This window comes from Mastigoproctus giganteus, chromosome 13 (assembly GCF_048544385.1).
Source record: "Mastigoproctus giganteus isolate SK-2022 chromosome 13, ASM4854438v1, whole genome shotgun sequence".
NCBI lineage: Eukaryota > Metazoa > Arthropoda > Arachnida > Uropygi > Thelyphonidae > Mastigoproctus > Mastigoproctus giganteus.
This window is the reverse complement of record NC_143587.1, coordinates 161,246,777-161,272,244: the sequence shown is the minus strand read 5'-3', so window position 1 is coordinate 161,272,244 and position 25,468 is coordinate 161,246,777. Positions and strand designations below refer to the sequence as shown.

The 25,468-nt window shown below is 39.1% G+C and overlaps 1 protein-coding gene across 1 annotated transcript in view; it reads right to left on the bottom strand.

Moving 5' to 3' along the window:
• Positions 1-2,068: 2,068 nt before the first annotated feature.
• LOC150076556 (pre-piRNA 3'-exonuclease trimmer-like) overlaps positions 2,069-25,468 on the bottom strand; it is a 242,892-nt gene continuing 219,492 nt past the window's right edge. The window contains exons 13-14 of the mRNA XM_090387382.1: positions 24,933-25,031; positions 2,069-2,225 (exon numbers count right to left, since the gene is read on the bottom strand). Of these exons, the coding sequence (XP_090243508.1) occupies positions 2,153-2,225; positions 24,933-25,031 (172 nt within the window). The 3' untranslated portion in view covers positions 2,069-2,152. The remainder of the gene's footprint in view (positions 2,226-24,932; positions 25,032-25,468) is intronic.

Below are 25,468 nucleotides of genomic sequence, written 5' to 3'. Positions count from 1 at the left end.
ACAACAGATGAATTTGACAGAATGACGTAGAGAGATTTTAAGCTAGACAAGATCCAAAAGAGGAGATTCCAAATTACCAAGTCTCTGACAGGGTACATCGGAACGAACATATGCACACTTGTGCATATGAGGCGAAAAGAATCATACAGCGAATAATTTGGGCAACTGAGATGAGCTGTAGTTGAATCAAACGATAACAGAAATGAACTAGGAATGTTTGGGAGGTTTAGATCTTTTCGCAGATAAGCTTACTCTATTAGTTTGACAATTCATGGTGTATTCAATAGTAAGAAAAAGTAGAGGGACATGCTGTATGAGGTAATGAAATTTTTGGATATGGCGTACACATGGTAAGAATATACCCAGATCATCGACATAACGTGACCTCGACAATGCCACTCACATCACATTACTCGGACTCTCCCCAGTCACTATCTGGCAGAGTAGAGGTAGCAAGATTATACACTAGCTGATCCGGAAGCCTCTTAAAGAGTTACCAATTGCTTCGGTCCGGTGTACTAACCAGCGGCCAGCCTGCGAACACCGTTTTAGAGCTGTACCCTCGAAATATAAGGAAGATTTGATCTGGCCATGATGTCCATCATATCTTCAAAACTCATCAGTCATACTGCATAATGAAAGAGATGGATTCCACCACTTCAAGCCTCCAATAAGTAAAGTGGTGGTATGGCACCAGTTGATGAGAGTCATCCACCACCTAGAATTGCATGGTAACACAGAGGGACGGCATTCCTCCATGTGGTTTGGGCGCCACACCTCCACCCCTGCTTACGCTGGTTCAAACCTGGGTGGTCACCCACAGTGTGCTTGCGCATGGGGGTTATACCGAGGAACCATCTCCTAAATCAATTATTTCAAAATTATTTCATATTTCAAAATACCTTGTGCACAAAAACTTAATTGTACGCCTAATTATACTATCTTTCGTATAAACTGGGTATTCTCATGTATGTTTGATTATCCAAACCAACATTGGTCCAATTAGTTCGGATAACTGACGTTCAACTGTATTGTTATTTTTCTCATACACGTTTTACTTGACGAAAGCGTAACCAAAAAAGAATGAAATAAAAGACATTATTTCAAAGATGGTGTAATAAAGGTATTAAAATAAAATACTTCATAACAAAAATGTAACTTTTAGATTACAGAACAAATTTAATATAAAATGATAAATCCCCTCTTATATTATAAATAAAAAGCATCAGTGAAACATTCTGTTGCTGCACCATTGACGACAGATACTTTACATCAGGCTTTGTTAACTTTTAGATCTTTGCATGCAGCACTAGTTTCATCCGTAAGACTACTCCTATGACTAGCCTTAACAAAGTTAATCACTGAGAACAACGACTCACAAGAATATGTTACTGAGAAAATTGTTAGTAATGCTGTTGCCAGATTTTTTAAACAAACGTTTCAGGAATAGAATTCCAAACTTTTAAAAACTCATTTTCTGCAGTTGTCTTTGCTAATCACTAATTGTTCCCTTTCAATATTTTCTAAATGAGCTCTGAGGTCGATAAATTTTTGCCTCCAAATTGAGCTACTATGAAAATCAATTGCATCTCAAAATCATCCAGGTCGACCCACTGATACATTTTCCGGTTCAGTTTGGTTAGTTTTACACTGTATGCAAACTTAATGAATTTTGCAGTTTCTTCCAATTTCTGAACTTGATATCTTGAAGAAGACTGTTCAATAATTGACTCGATTTTTTTAGGAAGCTCTGAATTCCGCGTGTCTAAAAAAATTTGTATGGCACGCGTGCCCGAAGGAGCACGCGTGCCATACAAATGACTGCGCCACTGGAGTCTGGTAAATAAGGCCTTGACTCAGTATTGGCTACTACTATTCTCTCCACCCTCTCCAGAGGATATGGTGGCTTCCAGGATTTCATGTTACGGTACTGACTTGCTGAAATAGCCGTTTGATCTAGTGGATGTAGTATGGAAAGACATCTGTAGCATCTTTTTATGCTCAATAACACCCTAAAGGCCACCTAAACATAAGGGCAAGCTACAAAAAAAGAAATAAGATCACAAAATCAAGAATAAACGACGTATTTTATTGAAATTTACAGACCAAAAAAATAAAATAACCCTGGGAAAAAATATTGGCATACAGAATTTCACCGCATAATGCTCCTCAATGTCTTAAAAACCAAGATGATTCCCAATCCAGAAGACAGCAAGCATCCTATCCTGTTAAAGAAAAAAAATAATTATAACAATAAATAAGATTTAGGAAACTTTGTGTTTCAATAAAAATTACAAGTATATACAAGGAACAAGAGTTCCAGAAATTTTGGAACAATCAAATAAGAAGATGCGTAATCTGGGACATATAAGGAGTCAGTGACTGGTTCTGGAATGCACACTCAATCAGTTTGTGGAGATTGGAAAAGGGTGTACGTACGTTGTTCGTATTGCAAGTGCTAGAATGTCGCAGTACGAACAAAGACCAAGCATCAACTTTTGTGTGTGTGTGTGTGAAGACTTTCCTATATAATAAAATTCTTTATTGACAAAATTTTGACAAGGATACGATTCCCGTTACATTATAATTACTTGCGTATTCTATGTATTCTATGCAGAAAAACTGCATAGAATACATAGAACATCCATAGAATACATAGATCCCAGCAAATACATCACTTTCTTCAACATAACATTAACCTAAACAGCTCTGAGTTATAGATAATTGCATTTGAACTGGTTCTTATGATATACTGATGATATAGAGCCGTACCGTAGACTACAGTGGTCTCAGAGAGATTAAATTGTGAACAGTGGGACCAACTGATGATGTTACCAATAGCAAATTAAAAATGGGAAGCATTCAAGGAATTAGTCGTAGAAACTACTATGATTTTCATACCGATTAAGAAATACTGTTCAAAGTTTAGGACTAAATGGATATCAGATGAACTAATGAGATTCGTGGCAGAGAATAAAATTGCATGGATGCATATAAATTATCAGGCGACACAGAAGCCTATGGCAGATATAAGCTAGTCTGTAATCAAATCACAAAGCAGATTACGAGAAAGCGTTGGCAAAGGATGCTAAGAAAAACATAAAGAACTTTACTTATATAAACTCTAGAAGAAAGGGGATGAATCAGATTTATCCATTTAATATCGATGGTCCGACTGTTGATGATCCTGCTCAGATAGCTGACAAACTGAATGAGTATTTTGCATCTACATTCACATATGAGGAATTCTTTAGGGAAGTGAAGGACAGAAGCTTATTAAACTCTAACAGGAAGTTTAACGATTTTCTAATAACTGAGAGCAAAGTGGAGGAGAAATTGTTGAAGTCAAACAGAGGAAAGACACCAGGGGTGGATGGGATCTATCCAGTTATATTAAAGGAAGTAAGCAAACCCTTAGCCATAATTAAGAGAAATGCTTGAAGGAGAAGTCCCCACGGACTTCTCCTTGAGCACATGCAAACATTATTATTTGAATGTAATACACCTGGCCATTTTCATTATCTACTTCCCTAAATTGTAATAAGATAGGTATTATGGCTAAACACAAAAATACCAGTAAATTGTAACGTGGTGTGAAATTTTATGAATTATTTTGAAATTAACACAAAACTTGACTGCAAACAGCTAATATATTAATGGAGGTAAAAATCATGTTTGCCAGTTAATTTTGGAATATAATAGCCAACATTATTTTTACTATACAAAACAAAATTGTACGGCTGATGGCTTCGAGTCGATCAAACGCTTTAATCTTAGGATTAACAGAGGACATTGTGTACAATTGGTATAAGGGTTCTGTGTGATAGAACCCTTGCAACAATTTGCTCATTTTGATGGCAAAATTTGTAACGATTAGAACAGATCTATGTGGAGCTTTATCTTATTATTAGCCATACGGTGCAAGGAAGCCTGAGGCTTATGCTGCACCAGCCAAAAAAAAAATTCTGAGTTACCCTGAGAGAGAGAGAGAGAGAGAGAGAGAGAGAGAGAGAGAGAGAGAGAGAGAGAGTAGAAGGGAATTACCAAGAAAGAGAAGAATGATGACATTCAGCTCAGGACCCTAGGTGTGCAAGCCCATACTCACTAGACGTGAGGCCCTTATAAACAAAAAAATCCAGAGAGAGAGAGAGAGAGAGAGAGAAGAGAGAGAGAGAGTAGAAGGGAATTACCAAGAAAGAGAAGAATGATGACATTCAGCTCAGGACCCTAGGTGTGCAAGCCCATACTCACTAGACGTGAGGCCCTTATAAACAAAAAAATCCAGAGAGAGAGAGAGAGAGAGAGAGAGAGTACATGAAGAATTTGAAAGAAGACTTTTCTTTTATCAAAAACAAGATAATCTTCACGGTCATGATTACGAATGTTTTCTAAAATTTTAAATCTCCATGCCATATCATTCGCTTTTTCAATATCGAAGAACACCAACAACAAATGCTCGAATTTTATAAAAGCTTCGCGAATTCAGAAGCTACACAGTGCCCCACAGAGAAGGTAATTTTCTTCTAATTATCAAAAGAAGACGAACAGTGACCATTCTTTCCATGGATTTTGCAAAAACAACTTTTTCGAGTTACAGTCTACTAGAGTGGTAGCTCATACACTAAAGTGTACTTTTCTGTAAACTACACGGACCTTCTGGTCGATTTGCCTGTTTTACCGAAAGAAAAAAAAAAGTTGTTGCAGAGTATAGCCATTATGTTGCTCCTCTCTTATGCAGAGAAGAGCAACAAGATTTAAATTTTCTGTTTATACTCCGGCACGACAACTAAGTCAGTAGAGTTTACAATAAATCGTCAATACAAATATTTATCGTATTTAGTAGTCACGGGCTTGAACCCCGGTCCACTCAAGGAACGCGTGCTATGCACTCCCGCTCCTGACCACTGGGCTACGGCAGGCCAAAATTTTTGTCAGCGGCACAAGGGGGTACTCTTACCAACAAAGGCTTCAGTTCTGCAATTTTCAGTGTCTAGAAATTAGTCGTCTACAAGGAGAGCCGATTGTAGAGTAGACAATAAAATTAAGGCTTTAAATGGGTTGAGTAAACTAAATGGTGATGACATATTTATACTTTTGCAGACGACACACACACTTAAAACAGATGTGGGGAAAACGTGCTTTCCGTCAAGAAGAAAGAATGGTTGAAATAAGCTTCGTGTGTAAGTAGGAAGTTTCAATAAATTTAAGGAATGATTGGACACATTAATAAAAACGATGAGCAAATAAAGTCAGTATAGTCTTTTATTTTTATTTTTCGGCTGATAATGAATACGCTTCCTGAATCTTATATATAATCACTAGTTAATTTGACCCTGCCTCAAAAGAAGGTCTGCTTGCCCATTTTTAGTGTAGAATACTACCTATTCCTCTAAACTGTTTCAATCCCGGCTGGATAGGCTGCTCTGTTTGTTGTTTGTTTGTTATTTAGTTTTAGGAGCATTAGCAACTAAGACCATATTGCTCCGGGGATATGCGGTGGTTATTCCCTGACCTTTCCGCATCCTCCGTATTTGGTGGTCACGGTATAAGCTGCTGTGCAGGTACTTACTCTCCATATTCCAACTGATAACGCCTTTACACTTTTAAACTCCACTGCTACAACACATCCTTCTTTTCTGTTGCGGAAATGGCATTCTAATATTGTGCTTATCTAGCCCTGCCATCTAGCGGTTACATTATGGAAGTTCCACGAAGCTTACTCAATTACTCTTTCAAATAAAATTAATCGTTTGTTTTAACATTATTTGATGAATTTTAACGAGTGAATAATATAATCTGTATTTTAAAACGTAACACAATTGTAGTATCACAGTGGATTATTTTCTTTGACAATAATCGTACTAAATAAAATGTGGTAGTGAACTTTTCTTGTAAAACTTAAAAGTTCCGGCTTCTGTTAAGTCTATATATGATACAGAGTGCAATAAAACAAATTAAATAAGATAAATAAACTAAAATTGGACAGTGAATACGATATTAAAATGAACAGAACAATACATTTTTCAAATTTAAAAGAAAAATAAGAAGAATGAATTTTCTTTTAAAATAAATAAATAAATTTTCTGTTTATACTCCGGGCCGACCACACGGTCATTCCATTTTAGCCTCCATAGAGGAAAGACCACTATGGGCCGTAGCCCATCCGTGGATTTTACCTAATGGGATCATAATTCTTGTTCTATTAGAGTTCACTTTTATTTTATTCAATTAAAACGCAATTAAAACTCACAACACAAAATGAGAACAATTAACACAAAATTCGGCCACTTGGCCTACCATCAGAAAAATTGACTTTGGCCTTGAACTTTATCCTATCAATCTTAATGATGAGAGTTGACGCCCCTGCCCCGGGGAGGCGGACCTCCACTATCTAGCATTAAGCGATAACGTCTTTTAAAGACAGCTTCTACATATTTGTTAAAGTAGGCAAATAGTCTTCTGTCTTCAAACAAGACCCACCAACATCTCTCACCAACATGCCAACTGAATTTTCTAGATCAAATCTTAAGTCGACATAATTTGGGCAATCAAGCATTACATGTTCAGATGTCTCTGGAATTCCACACTCACATAAGCCACTATCACGCAACCCCAACTGGTGCAACCTCAAGTCAAGTCCATGGCCTGTTATCAAAAAGGTTGCATTCAAACCGAATTGCAACCAATTTTTATTTCTATGGTTTATAAGATCTACTCTAGGTATAAATTTATAGGTCGGTCTACCCTTAATACTACTGTCCCACTGATCTTGCCACTTATCCATTATCATTTTTAAAATTCTTTTCTTTTCCTGCTTAATATCACTTATCTGATAAGTTCTATTTTCAAGGCAAGATGATATGCCAAATAACGTATTTTTAACATTATTTTTAGTATAGTAGACCAACCCATAAAACAATACCATATATTGAGCTGGTATCTTGCCTGAAAGCACCTGTAAGGCTTCAGAGGAGACGGGTCGACATGCTCTTGTAATACCTAGTAGAGCAAATCTCTGAGCCTCAGTTAAGTACTTAATAATAGTAGAATTTTGTACTTTATGGACCCAAGCACCGGAGGCATAGGTGATTATAGGCACAAACACACAATCATATAATAAGTTCACTGCTCGTCCTTTGATGCCCCAATCATTCCTAATAACCCTGCATGCTCAGTAAATATCATGCGCTCTTGTATTCTTATTCCTAGATATTTTGTTACTCTCACATATCGAACAGTCCAACCCTGAAGCCTCACAGTGGGGGCTCGGTTCATGCTAAGTCTTCCTTTCAGAAGCATCTGAACTGTTTTATTCCTTGATATCATTAATTTATACATATCAGCCCAATCCACTAATTGTTCTAAAACCAATTTTGTCCTATTTTAAATTTTAGATCGGGCATTGCCCCGGGCAACCAGGACGAGATCATCCGCATATGCAATTTTGTCCACATTTTCTACATTTACTTCTAAAAATTCATCTAATACCATATTCCACGCAAAGGGGCCGATCACCGAACCCTGAGGACAACCTCTATGTACATTTCTTTTCACTTCACTATATTTAGTTCTTATAACAATTTCTCGGTCTTGAAAATAACTTCTAAAGCACTTAAAAGGTACTTCTGAACACTCTAGTTTCCTAATGCGACTTAAGATACCTTCCCACCACAATCGATCAAATGCACCTTTGAAGTCAATGAAAATCCCAAGAGCGTACCTACCATCACAAGCCTCGACGGTCTGAACCAACTTATAAATTGCATCCTCTGTGGACTTACCCTTTTTGAAACCATATTGGTTCCCAGAGGACATATTCATTTCATTGTATTTAATCATAATTCGATTCAAAATTAACCTTTCATAAGTTTTAGCCAGAACCGACAAGAGTGCGATAGGCCGGTACCCTCCGGTTTCATTTAATAACCCATCAGTATTTTTAACCAGCAACTTTATTTCAGCTGTTTTCCAACTTAATGGGAAGGTACCTTCTTGCATACATTTATTAAAGATTTGCACATATAATTCAGGCATTAAATAAAAAACCTTCTTCATTACAATTACTTCTATTTTATCAAGGCCCGGCGACCTTCCATCCTTTGCACGGTCTACAGCTTCTATTACTTCATTCATAGTAAATTGTTCTTCCACAATATTTGATTTATAATTTTTGTTCCCTTCCAACATTTGCATCTGATCCCGCCCCAGTTCTCCAGTGTCCATCGGGAAGAGATCTTCCAGGATCCTGCTTACAGAATCTTGCCAACTTACGATACACGTATTCAAGTCATCAGGCGTATAAACTATGTCCTGTATGGCCTTTTTATTGTGACTAACTTAAAAATCGAACTCCATGGATCTTTAGATCCCCGCTCTCCAACAATCTTGTTTTGTCTTATTCAACAATCGGACATAATCTGCACGAGCTTTCTGATAAACATCTTTATACAAAGTACATAGATAACTATCACCTAATCTTCTAACACGTTGAAAATCCCTTCTTTTAGAGAACATATTCTTCCTTTTCTCAGTCAATTCTGCTGTCCACCAAAAAACTGGCTTGTTAACTTTAAAGACCACACGGTCAGAGCAGTTCACAAGAAACAGCACCATTTTCAGCAGTCACGGACTTGAACCCGGGTCACCCAAAGCATGTGTACTTACGCGTCTGCGCGCTTGACCATTCTGCTACGGCGGCCTTTAAATATTCTAGTACGTAATACGTATTGCACAAATTAGTTATCTTAATATCAACTCCCCATTCCAATTTTATGTTATTTTATATTAAGAAGTTAAAGTTTTTTTTTTATGTGAAAACATCTATAGCGGCACCTAACAATGGAAAGTAACAAGAAATGCAAATATTCCGGTAAAATATTTGTATGTATACTACTGCAGGTAGTACGACAGGTTACTACCTGCAGTAGTAACCTGCCGTTACTACTGCAGGTAGTATGATAGCAATAATACAAATATTTGACCACAACCTTCGCATTTCCGTTACACTCCTTGGCTTGGATTTCGCTAATCTCTTCCAAGTCACGGATGTTTTCACATAAATCAGAATGCTAGATGCAGAGAGCGTGAAGAAATTAAGTATTAACATAGCCTTCTGATAGGCGTCTATGAGAGTATGAGGTGGGCTAGATGCCCAACTCAACGCCACAGCTCACTCCTGCACATAAGGCAACACAGCGGCAACCTACAAGGCAGAATGCGCTGGTCCCACCGGTTATTTTGGGTGACGCTATTGTCATGGAAACGGGAAATATATTATGCAAAAGATAGGTGGAACAGGCCCAGGGGCAGGCAAAAGACGATGACGTTGTACAGCAGATATCATCTTTAAAGAGCACAAAAGGTGATATTGTTATACACTTTGGCAATAATGACCTTAACAGTAAGAGATCTGCGGATTACTTAACAAGTACAGGTCAATTTTGAAAAAAGTCGCGAGTTAGGTTTATTTTTCAAAGTGTTTGCAATTCTGCCCAGACACGATAGGAGGGAGTATATAATGAGAACCTTGTCAATCAATTCGGTCCTGGAAAGAATGTACAAGGCTCATGGGGTAGAATTTTTTTTCAGCGTGGTCTGTATTTGCAAACAGGAGAGACTGCTTCTACAGGGATGGGATACACTTAAATAGAAAGGCTGCAAGGATATTTGTTGATGCAATCGAGGCAGTGTTACGTGGGTCGTAAAACTGCTAGCTTAGGGGATTAACAGACTAAAAGATCAACAGTACCCACAGCCAGAGGCAAAAGTGATTCTTGCACTACTTTTATTTGAATGAGCAGCAGCCTAGAGAGCAAGATGCCTGGGATTTCAAGAACTGCTGGGAGTCATCATGGAATAAGTAAATACATGGGCTATGTATTAGGGTAACTAAGAGTAAGAACAGGTGCATGCATACTTGCACGTACACTAATGCTAGAAGTCTAGTATATAAATTTGATGAATTTGAAGTGGTGGTCATGATATCAGAAGCAGATATTGTTGGGATATCAGAGACATGGTGTCACACAGATATAAGCAGTGCAGAATGAATTTGGGGAGTATAATGTGTACAGAAAGGACACACAAGGCAGGAAGGGAGGAGAGGTTATGTTGTTAATTGAGAAACACACAAAATCTAAGGAAGTGCATCCAGTTGACATTGGTGAACAGTGCCATGTTGAGTCAGTTTGGTGTGACATAAGCACTGAGAAAGAGAAAATGAGAGTAGGAATCTGTTACAAGCCTAATGACTCTGATGAGAACAATACACGATTGTGCAGAGAAATAGAGAGGGACAGTAAATCAGAATGTATTGTAATGGGGGATTTTAACTTTCAAGATATTGACTAGAACTTCTGGATTGGTCAATCCACGCCAGCAAGACCTTTGTGGATTTATTGGAAGACTGTTTTCTATAGCAATGTATTTTAAGGGACAACCAGAAAGAGTAATACTAGTAATCTGATAATTAGCAGTGATTATTAATACATTAAGTAAGAATTTACAGATAAAGGAACCACTAGGTGACAGTGATCACAATGTACTGATGTGAGATTTACTTAAAGATGTAACTACCATCAAAGGTAAAGGGAAGTGCTTTTGCTTTCGTAAAGGTGACTAAAGTGGTCTCAGATAGATTTTAACTTCTATATAGAAGTTAAAATGGTGGCCAATGTGTGGCGCTTAGGAAGATTACAAGTGGCGCATTTCATCATAAAATTTCTCAAGTACCCAAAGCCCATATTGCCGATTCTTTGGTTCTAATTCCTTTCATTTCAGGTCCTTCCGCATAGGCTTAAGACACTCACCACCTTCTTTCCACTTACACGCACATAAATGTGTCAATTCCCTCAATTTAGCAAAAGAAATAAATTAAATAGTCTAAAAAAAAATGCATCTCTGAATTTTGACCGTAAGTGATCTGTGGCTATGAAAATATATCGAGCACCTAGTCGTCCATTCTTTTGTACGGCCGTTGCCTCCGGCGCCCAACTCAATGTACAAGTGGGAAAATAAATGCAATAACGTGACTTTTTTCAGGGGACTGAGAATATACAAATAGATCCTTTGTCGGAAGTCTTTCAGGTTAAAAGGAAACAATGAAATGATAAATTTGAGGTATTTTCATCTACGAGAAATTTCCAAATCGCATTTTGCCAACTCAAGAAATAGTACGGGGGAGCTCCCCCCCGGTCGCGCCTGCTCATCAGTTCGTCGAAATTTTTCGACAGTTTACAATTGATATTCTGTGTGATACGACGTACATACTTGTGATCTGTTTGTTCTTTTTCAACATTTAGACTTCTAGAGTTTTGTACTTTTCTGTTTTTTTTTTATTCCTTCTATCCACCACAGTGCAAAAGAAAATGAGCAAAAGAAAAGCAGAAAGTGATATTAAAAGTGAATTTAATGAACAGTGGGAAAATGAGTTTGTTATTTATAGCAAGTTCATCACGAAAACCGTTTTGCATTGTTTGTGAAAGTACTCTTTCACATAATAAAAGACATGATCTTAATAGACACTATAAATCACAGCATCAGACTAACAATTTAAGAAGGAAAAATGAAGCTCGTTCTTGGGTCTGAGCTACGAAAAGAATATGTGACTAAGAAAAGGAAGAAATCAGAAGACGACAAAATATATTTGCTAAAGTAAGTTGTGAAGACTTGGCGATGATAGAAGCGTCCTATGAAATTGCTTTAGTATTGGCGAAAAAAAATAAACCTTTTTCTGATGGAGAAGAAATTGTCAAGCCTTGTCTTCAAATATTTGCACGCCATCTTGGTAATAAAGGTATTGAAAGGAAAGCAGACGAAATTGCTATATCAAGGCAGACAGTTACGAGATGTATCGAGGAACGCTCTCAGGATGTATTTCAGCAACTGGAAGATCTTGTCCATTCTTTTCTCTAGCTTTGGATGAATCAACGGACATATGTGGTGTAGCCCAGTTAACCATTTTTATAAGAGGAAGTGATGATAATTTTAATGTCTTTGAAGAACTTGCCAGTCTGGAGTCACTGCATGGTAAAACAAGAGGATCAGACATATTGGAAAAAGTAAAATCATGCCTAGAAAATCTAAAATTAGATTTCCCAGTGTGTGTACTGACGGAGCGCCGTCAATGATAGGTAAAGCCAATGGCACTACAACTTTGCTTGAAAATTTTTTAAATCGTCCTGTACTAAAATATCACTGCATTATACACCACTGTGTGGAAAAACTTTAAATATGCAGCATGTTATGTTACCGGTTGTGAAATTTGTGAATAAAATTAGAGCAAGAGCATTAGACGAGAATTCAGAGAATACTGTGAGTTGTTAGATTTGGAATATGGTGAACTTTTCTTCATTGTGAGGTGCGCTGGCTTTCTGGAGGCCAGGTTCTGAGTAGATTTTGGAAATTGAAAAATGCTGTTTATAATTTTTTAGAACAGGAAAATGAAATACCTGATGAAAGAACCTTATTATTAGATAACAACTGGCTATTTTATTTGGCATTTTTAGTTGATGTTACTAGTAATCTCAATGATTTAAATTCGAAACTATAAGGCATGAATAAATTATTTCCTACCTTAGTAAATAGCATCAATTCATTTAAAATGAAATTAAAACTGTTCATCTCTTAGTTAGAAAATCAGGATTTAAGTCAATTTCTACACTTGAAAGAGCAGAATGAATGTGCTGTGGATGATAGCAATTGGACCAAATATCTTGAAAAAATCAAGTTATTGCAAAGTGTCATTTGAAAATCGTTTTCATGATTTGGCTAAAGAAAACTACATGCTCGCATTTATAACCCCATTTTTACTTAGTGAACAAAACATAATTGAGATGCCTGGTAATATACAAATGGAACTTATTGATTTAAAAACAAATTCATTATTAAAAATGAAATTTGATGAGCTTTTTTCAGATCAAAATGCTTCTGACATGATTAATTTCTGGCGTTCATTACCCTGTGAACATTTCCCAGAACTAAGAAAATTTGCAAAAAATTATATATGTCGTTTCGGAACGACATACTGATGTGAACAAGCATTTCATCCATGAAATTGATCAAAAGCAAAACGAGGTCGCGAATGACTGATTCAAATTTGAAGAAATCTCTGCTGCTCTCCGTAACAAATTTAACATCAAACATTGAAAGACTGGCGAAATCCAAACAAGCTCAAAAGTCTCATTAATGGTAAGTAATGTTTATGTGCTGTAATAGAAATTGCTTTACATACAATAATGAAATCATTTAAAAATGTTAATTATGTTCATAAACATACTTTTATTAAAAAGGTTATTAAGGATATGCCTGGACTCCTTCTAGCGAGCATAGAGAACTGACGACTCCAAGTTCCAACCTGATCTCGCTCTCGGTGCTCCATCTCGCTCAGAGCTCTCTCTCTCATCACATCCAACAACTGTGGTACAGAGCTATCTTCACCAAACGAGACTCTCCGGCAGCTGTAGCACCATCAGCGGGTTCCACGACAAAGGTCGCCCTCTCGTCCAAGAGATCATTTCTCACTATTGTAGATTGGTGTTCCAATAAACATGTGTCTTTTGAACTGGCGTACATTATTTAATTTAGTTGAGTGTTTGAGTTATTCTTTTTCCTCCCCTAAGCGAAGCAGATCCTACCCCTATCCCTATTTTCCAACCCCAACCATGAACGTAAGAAGGTAGAAAATGTGCTTGAATTGTATGGCGCATCTGAACTCGTATGTGAAAAAATTGGCGCATGGTATGTAAAAGGTTGGCCACCACTGATATAGATGGATCAACTGATGATGTTACCAACGGCGAATTCTAAATGGCAAGCCTTCAAGGAATTAATTTTGGAAGCTACCAGGTTTTTGATACCAACTAAGAAATACTGTTCAAGATTTAGACCTAAGTGGATGTCAGATGAACTAATGAAGCTCTTGGCAGAGAAGAAAAATGCACGGGATACATATAAATTATCAGGTGACACAGAAGCCTATGGCAGATCTAAGCTAGACTGTAATCAAGTCACAAAAGAGGGTAGCAAAGCGAAGGCTGATTATAAGAAATCCTTGCCAAAGAATGCAAAGAAAAACAACAAGCACTTCTTTACCTATGTAAATTCTAGAAAGGGAAGATAATGAATCAGGTTAGGCCACTTGATATCGAAGGTTCGACTGCTGATAATCCTGCTCAGATAGCTGACAAATTGAATGAGTATTTTGCATTTACATTCACACATGAGGAATTCTGTAATGAAGGGGAGGACAGAAGTATACTATACTCCAACAAGGAGCTAAATGATTTTGTAATAGCGGAGAGCAAAGTAGAGAAATTGTTGAAGTTAAACATAAAAAAGGCACCTGGAGTGGATGGAATCTATCCAGGGAAGTAAGCAAACTCTTAGCCACAATGACGAGAGCATTCTTAGATTCAGAGGAGGTCCCCATGGACTGGAGATGTGCAAATGTTTCCCCGATTCACAAAGGGGGTTCAAAGGGTGACACATATAATTAGAGACCTGTTAGTTTAACTTCTATTCCGGAGAAAATAATGGAGTCACTGGTTAGAGAAGTTGCAGGATCACCTAAACAAGTCTGCAGTAAAAATAAATAAATTTTCTGTTAATACTCCGGGACGACCAAACGGTCAGAGGTGTTCACAAAAAAAAAAAAAAAAAAAAAAGACATTACAAGAAACAGCACCGTATTCAGTAGTCACGGGCATGAACCCAGGTCACTCAAGGCACGTGTACTTATGCACCCGCGCGCCTGACCACTAGGCTACGGCGGCCTATAATAGTTCAGACAGAGTATGGTTTGTTAAGGGGAGGTCTTGTCTGACCAATTTGATTGGATACTACGATGTGGTCGAAAGGAACTGGATGCAAAAATTTATTTTGATATCATACTTGGATTTCAGGAAGCGCATGGAAGACTGTTGTGCAAGGAACGATCTTTGAGGTTTTCACAGACATTCTCTCAGATAGGCCAGACAAGCTGTACTTGCTACCTAGGAGTCTGAAACTCTGATGGAACTGATATTCGGGTGACACTCAAGTCATGTAGACCCAATTTCGGCGAAGTCCGGACGAACTGTGACAGCCAAATTCTCTGCTTGCACCTCCACGATGGTGGGACTGTTAGTAATCTGGGTATAACCTCCATGCACAAGCACACGGTGGTTGACCACCCAGGTGTGAACCAACGTAAGTAGGGATCGAAGTGTGGCACCACATGGAGGCATGCCCCCTGTGTTACCAGGCAGTACTAGGTGGTAGATGACTCTCATCAACCGGCGCAACACAACCACTTTGCTTATTGGAGGCTTAAAGTGGTGGAACCCATGTTTAGTCTCCAGAGCTAAGTCCCGGTCAACCCTTCCCCATTTCTTCCGTCATGCAGCATGATTGATGACTTTTGAGGTTATGATGAACATCGTGGCGAGATCTAATCTTCCTTATATTTCGAGGATACAGTTCTAAAACGGTGTTTACAGACCGGCCGCTAGTTAGTACACCGGACCGAACCTATTGGTAACTCTAGGTTATACACTAGCCGGATCAGTTAGTGTATAATCTTGCTACCTCTACTCTGCCAGATAGTGACTGGAGGGAGTCCAAGTAGTGTGAATGTGGGGGCCACGTTATGTCAAGGATCTGGGTATATTCTTACCATGTGTACGCCATATCCAAAAATTTCATTACTTCATACAGCATATCCGCCCCACTTTTTCTTACTATTGAATACACCATGAATTGTCAAACTAATACAGTAAGCTTATCTGTGAAAAGATCTAAACCTCCCAAACACTTCCTAATTCATTTCACAAACATACGTGGTCTCAATTCTAATATCAACGATGTCCATTTCCACGTGTAGTCTGCCAAACCCCATGTACTTTTCCTGACAGAATTTCAGTTATCGGTTGATTCAACTACTGCTCATCTCAGTTGCCCAAATTATTCGCTATATGATTCCTTTCGCCTCAAAAGTGGTAGTTGTGCATATGTCCGTTTCGATATTCCCTGTAATTTGAGACTTGGTAATTTGGAATCTCCTCTTTTCAATCTTCTCTGGCTTAAAACCTCTCTACCTCATTGTGTAAAATTCATCTGTTGTCTCTACAGTTCTCCCAACTCCACTAATCACTTGGAGCTCTTTGACTTCCTCTCTTTGCAACTTGACATTCTCCAGTCCAACTTCCTAACAGTGAGGTAATTTTCCTTGCTCCAGCTGGCTTCCGTTTTCTAGTCACACCGACCAGTTGGTCGAGATGCTGAGGCTTTTCCAATTACTAATGACCTTGCACAGAGTGTTCATTTACCTGCAAGAATACAGCCAACACGCTTGATCTTTTTCTCACAAACAACCCTTCTAAGTACACGGTCGAAGTGAGAGGTTCTTTAGGCACCTCAGATCACAACTTGGTGATTGTCTCCTCTCCAATGGAGCCTTTATCTCACGGCAATTCCCGTATTGTTTGGCATTACAAGAATGCAAAATGGGATGACCTGCGAGATTTCTTTTTCTTCTTTTCCTTGTTCAGATTACTGTTTCAAAACTCCTAATGTCAACATTTGCCCAGATCGTGTCAGTGAAATTATTCTTGCAGGAATGGAATCCTTTATCCCACACTCCACTTTAAAATCTCGTCCTTTATCTAAACCTTGGTTTTTCCAATAAATGTGCTAAGGCTGTTCAAGAGAAAAATGTTGCATATCATAATTGGCTTGTTTCTAAATCTTCAGTTTCATTTTCTGCCTACACCAAAGCTCGCAACAATTATAAAACAGTTATTAATCAGTCCAAACTATATTTGAACAGGCTAAGAGTAGAAAACTTACTTCTTGTTGTCCTAATGGTAGCCGATCATTCTGATCTCTTGCCAAAGCTATTGGCTGCAAATTTTTCCCATCTCTGCTCCCACCTCTATCCAAACCAGATGGTTCTGTTGTCACTTCAGCCAAAGATAAATCTGACCTGCTAGCATTCCATTTTTCTTCCAACTCATGTATTAATGATCTTGGTAAAACACCTCCCACCATTCCCAACACGCTCCATTCAATGCCTCCCGTGGTCTTCCGTCAAAAGAATGATCTTGACGATTCCAGGTCCCGATGGTATTTCTCCACTTGTTCTCAAAACCTGTGCTCCTGAACTTACTCCTGTTCTTTACCACCTTTTTTCACTTCCGTATTCCAAAGGTGTTTTTCCTTCTGCTTGGAAATTTGCTCATACCCAGCCAGTTCCTAAAAAGGGTGAGAAATCCCTCCCATCCAATTACTTCTACTCTTTCTAAAGTAATGGAGAAATCAATTAACCGCCAACTCTTAAACTACCTAGAATCCTTCCGTCTGATCAATGATCGCCAGTATGGATTCAGTCAGTGTCAATCCACTGGTGATATTTTGGTTTATGTTACCCATTCATGGACTAATTCAATGGAACATTTCGATGAAACACAAGCAGTTGCTCTTGACATCTCAAAGGCTTTCGATCGTGTTTGGCATAAAGGTCTTCTAAACAAGCTTCCATCGTTATGTTTTGCCAACTATTTTTTGTAATTGATTATCCAGTTTTCTCTCTGATCGCTCACTGAGGGTGATGGTAGATGGCTCTCTGTCTTCTAACTTCTCCACTAATGCCGGTGTCCCCCAAGGTTCAGTTCTTTCCCTCACTCTTTTCCTCTTGTATATTAATGACCTTCTTCCATTGACTGGCAATCCTATCCATAGTTTTGCCGATGATAGCACATTGCATTCCACTTTCCATTTTGAGAAACCTTTTCTTGCTGAATCAGCTTCAACTTCTTGAAAATCTGCTACCAATTCCTTAAATGCTGATCTTCAGGTAATTCTCCAGTGGGGCAAAGACAACTTAGTTGATTTCAACCGTTCTAAAACTCAGTCTTGTCTTATATCTCGCAAAAAGGATTCTTCTGATCCTATGCTTATCTTTGGTGACTCTGATTTCTAGGCAAAATGATATATCTCTTTTGGGGATTACTCTGACTTCTAATCTCTCTTGGCACAAGCACATTACAAATATTGCTTCCGCTCTGCGTCTAAAAAACTTAGTTTTCTCTTTCGCTTTCGGCATTACTTTTCTTCCAAACAGCTATTCACTCTTTACAAATCGCAAATTCGTCCTAGCATGGAATATTGTTCCCACATCTGGGGTGGTTTCCTCCCAAAAAACCTCTCTCAGGCTTCTTGATTTTGTTCAGAAGAGGGCAGTTAGGTTAATTAATGATTCATCTCTAACAGTTTCTGCACTCGCTGTCTCATAGACGTACTGTTTCTGCTGCATGCCTCTTCTACAGATACTTCCATGGGCACTGTTCTTCTGAATTGGCTTCTATAATTCCCGCTCTCTCTCTTTCAAAACAGTCCGAACACGAGTCGCTTGTTGTATAAGTTAGCTTAAATAAATTTAAGGCTGAACTAGACAAACATTTGGAGTGACCGAATGGGTGAAATGGGAAGGGTTTTTTTTTTTTTTAGTTGATGTTGTATAAGCTTGCTTTCTTACATCATATGCCTCTGCTAATGCTAACACCTTTCATGTCCAAAGAGCACTTACGTTTAAATGGATAATTTTGTGTTCGTTGCTTGATTTCATTATTGCTGTTATTTTTTAATTAGTGGTTCAACCAATTCGTCAAGTTCTGTTACTGCTGTATCCAGGTTCATTAAATAAAGATAATCTATTTCATATTAATAATGTTCGGGTTGCAGTTCATGGGTGTAGGCTCAGGGACAAGAAGGGGTCTAGAAGGCTTGGTTTCTTCATAAAAGCTTTGCTGTTTAAACATTATTCTCTATCTCTTATGTGCATGGAAAGAGTAATTCTTTCTAAAAATGAACTGTTCTCTTCACATTGTCGATATCATTTAGAAATCTGAGAAACATTCGTAAATCATTTAGATGGCTGGGAAGCAATAACAAGTCCTCAACAAGTTACTCTCTCTCTCTCTCACTCTCATGGAGTCCAAGTGTTAAACATGGAACATTTTTTTTTATATTTGTCGACTCTACGGGATATGCAGTGAAGCACTATGGGTGGGCACCCATTTCACACAATACAACTACTGTACTGTATTATTTTCAAGTAGACAATCATCTTTCAGCTGTGACACGTTCGTACATACTGATACCTAATAAAAACATTACTCAATTCTCTACATGTCATTTGTATGACGCTCTAATTCACAGGGAAAATAAGCAGTTTGTACAAGTTTTTGTTTATAGGTACAAAGCAATAATTCCCAATCGTTTCTTGTCACCATATCCAATCACACCTTTTAGTAAAACACAAAGCGAACTGGTTTTAGAGAGTATAATCCCTTAAAAAGTGCCAACCATAAGTTTTTCCTAAAAAAGAAGTTGGCTGTGCAGCCTTGGCCTACCTCTATCCCTATTGACAAATGCCTCGTAATAATCAGACGTCCCTCTATGTTTTTTTTCAACAAGACTGGATAAAAAATAATGGGATTAGTGCGGCAACTTGTTCCTTAAGTTTGGCAACAACAATTTCCGTACAATAACTCTCTGAAATGCAATAGCTGGAAAAACTTGGTTTCTTTCTTCGAGTGCGTAAAAAAAAAAAAAAAAATAAAAATAAAAATAAATAATAAAATAATATAATCCGAGCAGCAGACGCACTGATATATAAAGTTCACCAATCAGGTTTTTCTTGGGGGGGGGGGACAAAAGAATAATAAAACAATAAACTTTCGACAATGGGGACTTTTTAAGAATTATTATTAATTCTTACCCTATATTGTATAATAAGAACAAAAAATATCCTGTAACGAGTCTTGTTATTAAAAAAGAAAATCCAAAACTACAGCAAAAACTGGGTGTAGCGAAACGGTTGAAATCGAAAGGTAATCAAAACTCAATATAAAATTAATGTGATTTCTAACCGTGTGTTGTCTGTACAAGCGCATATGCACGGGATGAAAAACTCGGCACAACTAATAGGGAATCTCCACGTTCTTCATCGCAATCAGCTAGCTACAGCTCCGACCGAAGTTGAATTTTTGAATAATTCTAATGCGATTAAAACCTAAATTTCTCCAAACGAATGAAAGTGCTGATGCTCATCGTAAGCACGGCAGATTCATTTTTACCGTAACTTTTAAATTAAATTTATCATAACTTTCATTATAAACACTGCGTAGGGACTACCTTATCCATACTTTGTAGGAGTCATGTTGCTTTTCTTTTTCGCATTTTTTACTTTATTTTCAAATTTCTACTTTTAAACAGTTTTGGACAAGTATAGAAACGCCATCCCCTGATGCATGGATAGGTGTTGTCTCCTGATGATAGAACTGATCATGTATCAACTTTTATTTTTATTTTCGCTGACATCGGATTTAAATGTATTTTTGCTCTATTTCCCCTTTTTGAACTATAGCTAAATTTATCCACCATTATCTGATGGTGATTTAACGAACGCACCGTTTTGAATAATTTTAAGTTTTTGTCATTTGAAAGCACAACTCTCGCATTTGGCCATTATTTTCGCGATTTCTAAACAAAAAAAAAAAAAGTTACTATAAAAAATAAAAAAATTCCGACATCCCTGACATAAATAATGAAATTTGGTAATCTGTCCTTCTGCGGTGCGATGGAACGCAACAATCGATGCGACACACTAACACAAACTAAACATTTGGTTTTTTTTTTTTTTCCGGCGGGTGTGAAGACAGCGAGGGTTGCAAAATAACAGGCACACTAATCTCCTAATGTTGACTTATAATGCTACTTATTGTCGTTATTTACGAGACTCGCAAAACATCTGTTTATACTTATTCTAGTTAATACTTGAAGTTTATAATTCTGGTTGATTTTTTTTTTTTTTTTTTTTTTTAATTTGGAGTCTTGAAGTGTCCAGGTTAATCCGATCCCCAAGGCGTTCAGAAAATCATCAAATACGATATTCCACAGCAGTAGTCCGAGCACGGAACCCTGGGGGCATCCCTTGTGGATGTTCCTGCTGATCTGTTGATATGGTACTTTTACTTCTATTTTTCGGTAGGTGAGGTAGCTTTGATATTATTATAAAGGTTGCTCGGGACCTGTGCCATTCTGAGCCTGCCCAGGACGCTCGACCACCAAAGTGAGTCGAACGCCCCGGCAAAATCCACTGCAATAGTGAGAAAGTACTTCTGTTGGAAATCATTCACTGATATCAGTAGGTTTCTCATCGCATCGACAGTTGAGTGACCTGGCTTGAATCTGAATTGGTATTTTGCCTCAAGGTTGGCAGTGGAGCAGTAGTGCTGTATCCGTCTATGAAGGAGCCATTCATATAGCTTACTTAAAACTGTTAGGAGCGCTACAGGTCGATATGATTCCGGGAGTGCCAGATTTTTGCTTGGGGCTTTGAGAATTAATTTGACATTTGCTGTTCTCCACACCATAGGGAAGTAGCCAGCCTCCAGGTAGCAATTGTACAACCTTAAGAGAAGTTGGGGTTCTAGGTCAGCAACCTTCTTTATGATTTCAGGTTCAAGCATATCTCTTCCAGGGCATCTTTTGGGCCTAATCCGGGCAGCCGCTTCTTGGAGTTCCTCCATTGTATTCTTCATTTTCTTTGCACAGCTTGAGTTGTTGTTCACTGGATGGCTGTGCTGGTTTCTTCAGTATTGCGTTTAGGAGTTTGTTGACTGATTCCTCCCACATTGTTGTTAGAGTGCTTTGTGGAGTTCCAGTCGTCGTGAGGACTTCTCCCCTGGGGAGCTTGTTCGTAGTTACATTGTATATAACCCCCCAGGGATCCGCATTTCCAGCTGTGGAGACAACTCTCAGGATTTTCTTTTACTCTTTTGGATTTTGTCTGTGTATAGATTTCTTGCCTCCCTATACTGTTGTCTTAAGGCCTCCACCTCAGCCCTGCGGCCAAGACCTGTGGGCTCTTTGGAATTGTTTCCTTCTATTTGCGACCTCCTTCCTAAGGGTCTGCAGCTCCCGGGTCCACCATGGGACCATTCCTGGGAAGGGTCTCTTCTTTATGGTTGCACTGCTGGACTCTGTTAGTCACTGTTCTTTGCAGGATGTCTGGATCAGTTTCCTTCTCTGTTTGCTGTTGTCTAGCTTTGATAGCTGTGGTGATCCACAAACTGATTCCAGTCCGCTTTGTAGATTGCAAATCTGTTGGTGAGATATCTGGTGATTGGAGTTCTGGTTAGCATTCTTGAGATTCGGTACGTGATCACCCGGTGATCGGACGTTGTCGAGGAATTTTCGACTGTCCATCCGTCGATGTGCGCGGCCATATTGGCTGTGGCTATTGTAATGTCTGTCTGCTTCCCAAAGCAGATTGCAGAAGGTGGGCAGATGGTGTGGCTGGTTAAGGATCACGAAAGGCGAGGTGGCTAGGAAGTCTACAAATAGCTGACCATTGTGCGTTGCGCTTCTGCCCTTCGTTTTGCTGCGCCATGCAAGCGACCAACAGTTCACGTCTGCCCCCCCACAATGATCTGCTGGTTTGGTAGGATGTCAAGTAGCTGTTGCAAGTAATTTATGGCAGTTGTGATGTCCTGTCCCGGTCTACAGTAGAGGAATATGGCATAGAAGGCTCCTATTGGTGTGATGACATGGGCGCAGGCTGCGCACAGCTGTGCGATCTTTGTTACCGTGATGTCCGGGTTTCGGACCAGGACCGCGGCCCAGGGAGTGTCCTCATCAGATTGGATTAATTTATTTGCAAGTGGGTAGCCCCTTATTTGTTTGGAATGTGCATATGGCTCCTGAAGTAGCAGGATATCAGCGCTCTCTTGGTCGGCCTTAAGGCGTAGCTGGTCAGCCACAGCCCTGGCCCTCTGTGCATTATGCTGGAATATTTTCATCTCTGTGGTGTTGAATTTCTTAGTTGTAGTCGCCATAATCAGTTCTAGTTTGGTGCATGTTCTTTGCTTTGATGTATGAGAGACAGTTGGGGTTCCTTATCGAGTGTTTGCAATCCATTTTACTAACTTGCAATTAGCACAGATAGGGTCTTTGTCCTTATTTGCACAGTTTTAAACTCGTCTCTCAGCTCTGTACAATGGTCGCAGGTGGGCTGAGTCTGAGCCCAGGTTTGGGTAGTATGCTCGAATTTACAACACAGGAAGCATTTTGGGATGAGTACATACTCCCTGACTGCCCCAGTTGATAAAGACTCTGTTTTGCTTGCATATAGTCTTCCAGGCTGGTGGTGAGAGCTCGACCACCCAGTTGGTGGCGTTTCCTGCTCTAGCTTTAGTCTGAAATCTCAGAGTAATGATGGCTGATGGTGCCTTCCCTGGATGGTCTTGCTGTAGGTTTCTCATATACAGCTCTGTTTGGATCTCAGTCGGGGTTATGTCCTTGTCCAAGTCATATATAATTACTCTAGGTCCTTTTCTTTTCAGTGGTAGGGCCTCTAATCCAAGTGTGTGGATTCTTTGATTGGTTAGTATCAAGTTTGCATCCGCCTTTGTCAGGGTTTCAATGATAACACCCACATTTCGAGTTTTGCGAACCGATTTGATTTTTGCCGCTCTTAAGTCTTTGGTAAGGTTCTTTACTACTATGCTCTTTACCTCTTAGCTGGTGTGGGTTTCATCTTTGGAGGTTGGTCTTACGATGACTAAGTGTGGGGTTGGCAAGAGGGTCTCGCGTTTAGTGGTAGGTTCCTTAGTTGCTGTTTGGTTGGTGGGACAGTTAGTTAGGTTAGTTAGGTGGTAGACGTCAGAGTGCCCAGCACATGGATGACTGGACCCAGGGTTTCCCAGCAGAACATCGCCGAAAGCATGACGCCGCCGCCACAGGCTTGTTTTCATTCCACAGTGCATCCAGGTGACAGGTAAACGACACATACGTACCCGGCCATCCACATGGTGCAACAGGAAACATGATTTATCACAGCAGACGACCTTCTTCCAATCACTCAAGGTGCAGTTTCGATGCTCGCGCGCCCAATGTAGCCGAGTGCCCATGCTAACCATTGAACCGTGGTTGGCATGGGCACTCGGAGCAGCCTGCGGCTATGCAGCTACATTTTCAGCAAGGCTCGATGTACTGTGTGTTGTGACACATTACTACCATCACCAGCATTCCAATTACCGGCTAGTTGCACCACAGTCGCCCTTCTGTTGCCACATACCATCCGGGAGAACCTTCACTCACCTCGATCATGGATGAGCTGTGGTCGTCCAACACCTCGCCAGCGGTTCGTGGGTTTCCCCTCCTCAGACCAATTTTGGTAGGTACAATGACTGATATAAACATGGCTGACCGTGAGCACCCACGAGCCGTGCCGTTTCGGATATGCTCGGACCCAGTCGTCTGGCCATTACAATTTGGCCTTTGTCACACTAGCTTAAGTCCATTGCCTTTCCCATCTGAAGAACAAGGAGCTCAGATCAGGTGTTTTTTATACCGTTTCCCGACCCGCGTACGTGCCGTAGTTCACCTGCAGTTGCTTCGATTTGCATAACGACACGCTAGTCATGATGTTTTGGCTCATCGGTATATATAGTAGTGCAGAGATTCCTAAATTTTTATACCTTGAGTGCCCTTAAATCATAAATTTCGATTCCCCCCCCCCCACAAGTTCCAGAATGTGCATACATGTATTAACAGATTTGACCTAAAATTTAGCCATGGCTATACATACTTTTATAAATCAATATATACTTCAATAGATTTCATATCAAAGAAATAATAGAGATAAATAAGAAACTCTTCATATCTGCATGTGGGATGGTTTATTCATATTTCGTTAAAAACAAAGTGTTTCGTGAAAACAAGTACCCCTCCAAAAAACCAAGTGTGCCTCCGGGGTTAGCGAAGACGCACTCCATAATTTGGGAATCTCTGCGAGTAGTGCAGTTTTATATCGTAATGCATATCTTATACTGACCAGTCATAAATATCCTTGAATGATATTAAAATAAAGTTTTGATTAATTTACTTACCAGAGTAATTTCCGAACTGTCTCTGAATGGCGAAAAACGTTATAGACGGATATTTTAAACTTTTCATGATTGTTAAAGTTCTTCAGTATACTCTTGAAACTGAAAAAAAATATATAATTTGGTAAGAATAAATTTAGCATTAGCATTAGCAGAGGCATATGATGCAAGAAAGCAAGCTTATTCAGCATCAGCCAAAAAAAAAAAAACCCACTCCCATTTCACCCCTCCGTTCGTTCGAAATACCTGTCCAGTTGAGCTTTAAATTTGTTTAGGCTATCAACTTCAACAACCAGTGATGGAAGTCGGTTCCACCAACCAACCACCCGCTGGCCAAAGGCAAATTTCCGCACATCTATCCGACATCCGTCCTTCCTCAATTTGAATTTATGCCCTCTGAGGTGATTATTCTGAGAAAGATGAAGAATCCCATTGGCATTGAGCATGCTCAAACCATTCAAAGCCTTATACACCTCTATCAGATCACCTCGCCGGTGCCTAGTCTCCAGACTCTGTAATTTGCAAAACTTAAGCCTTTC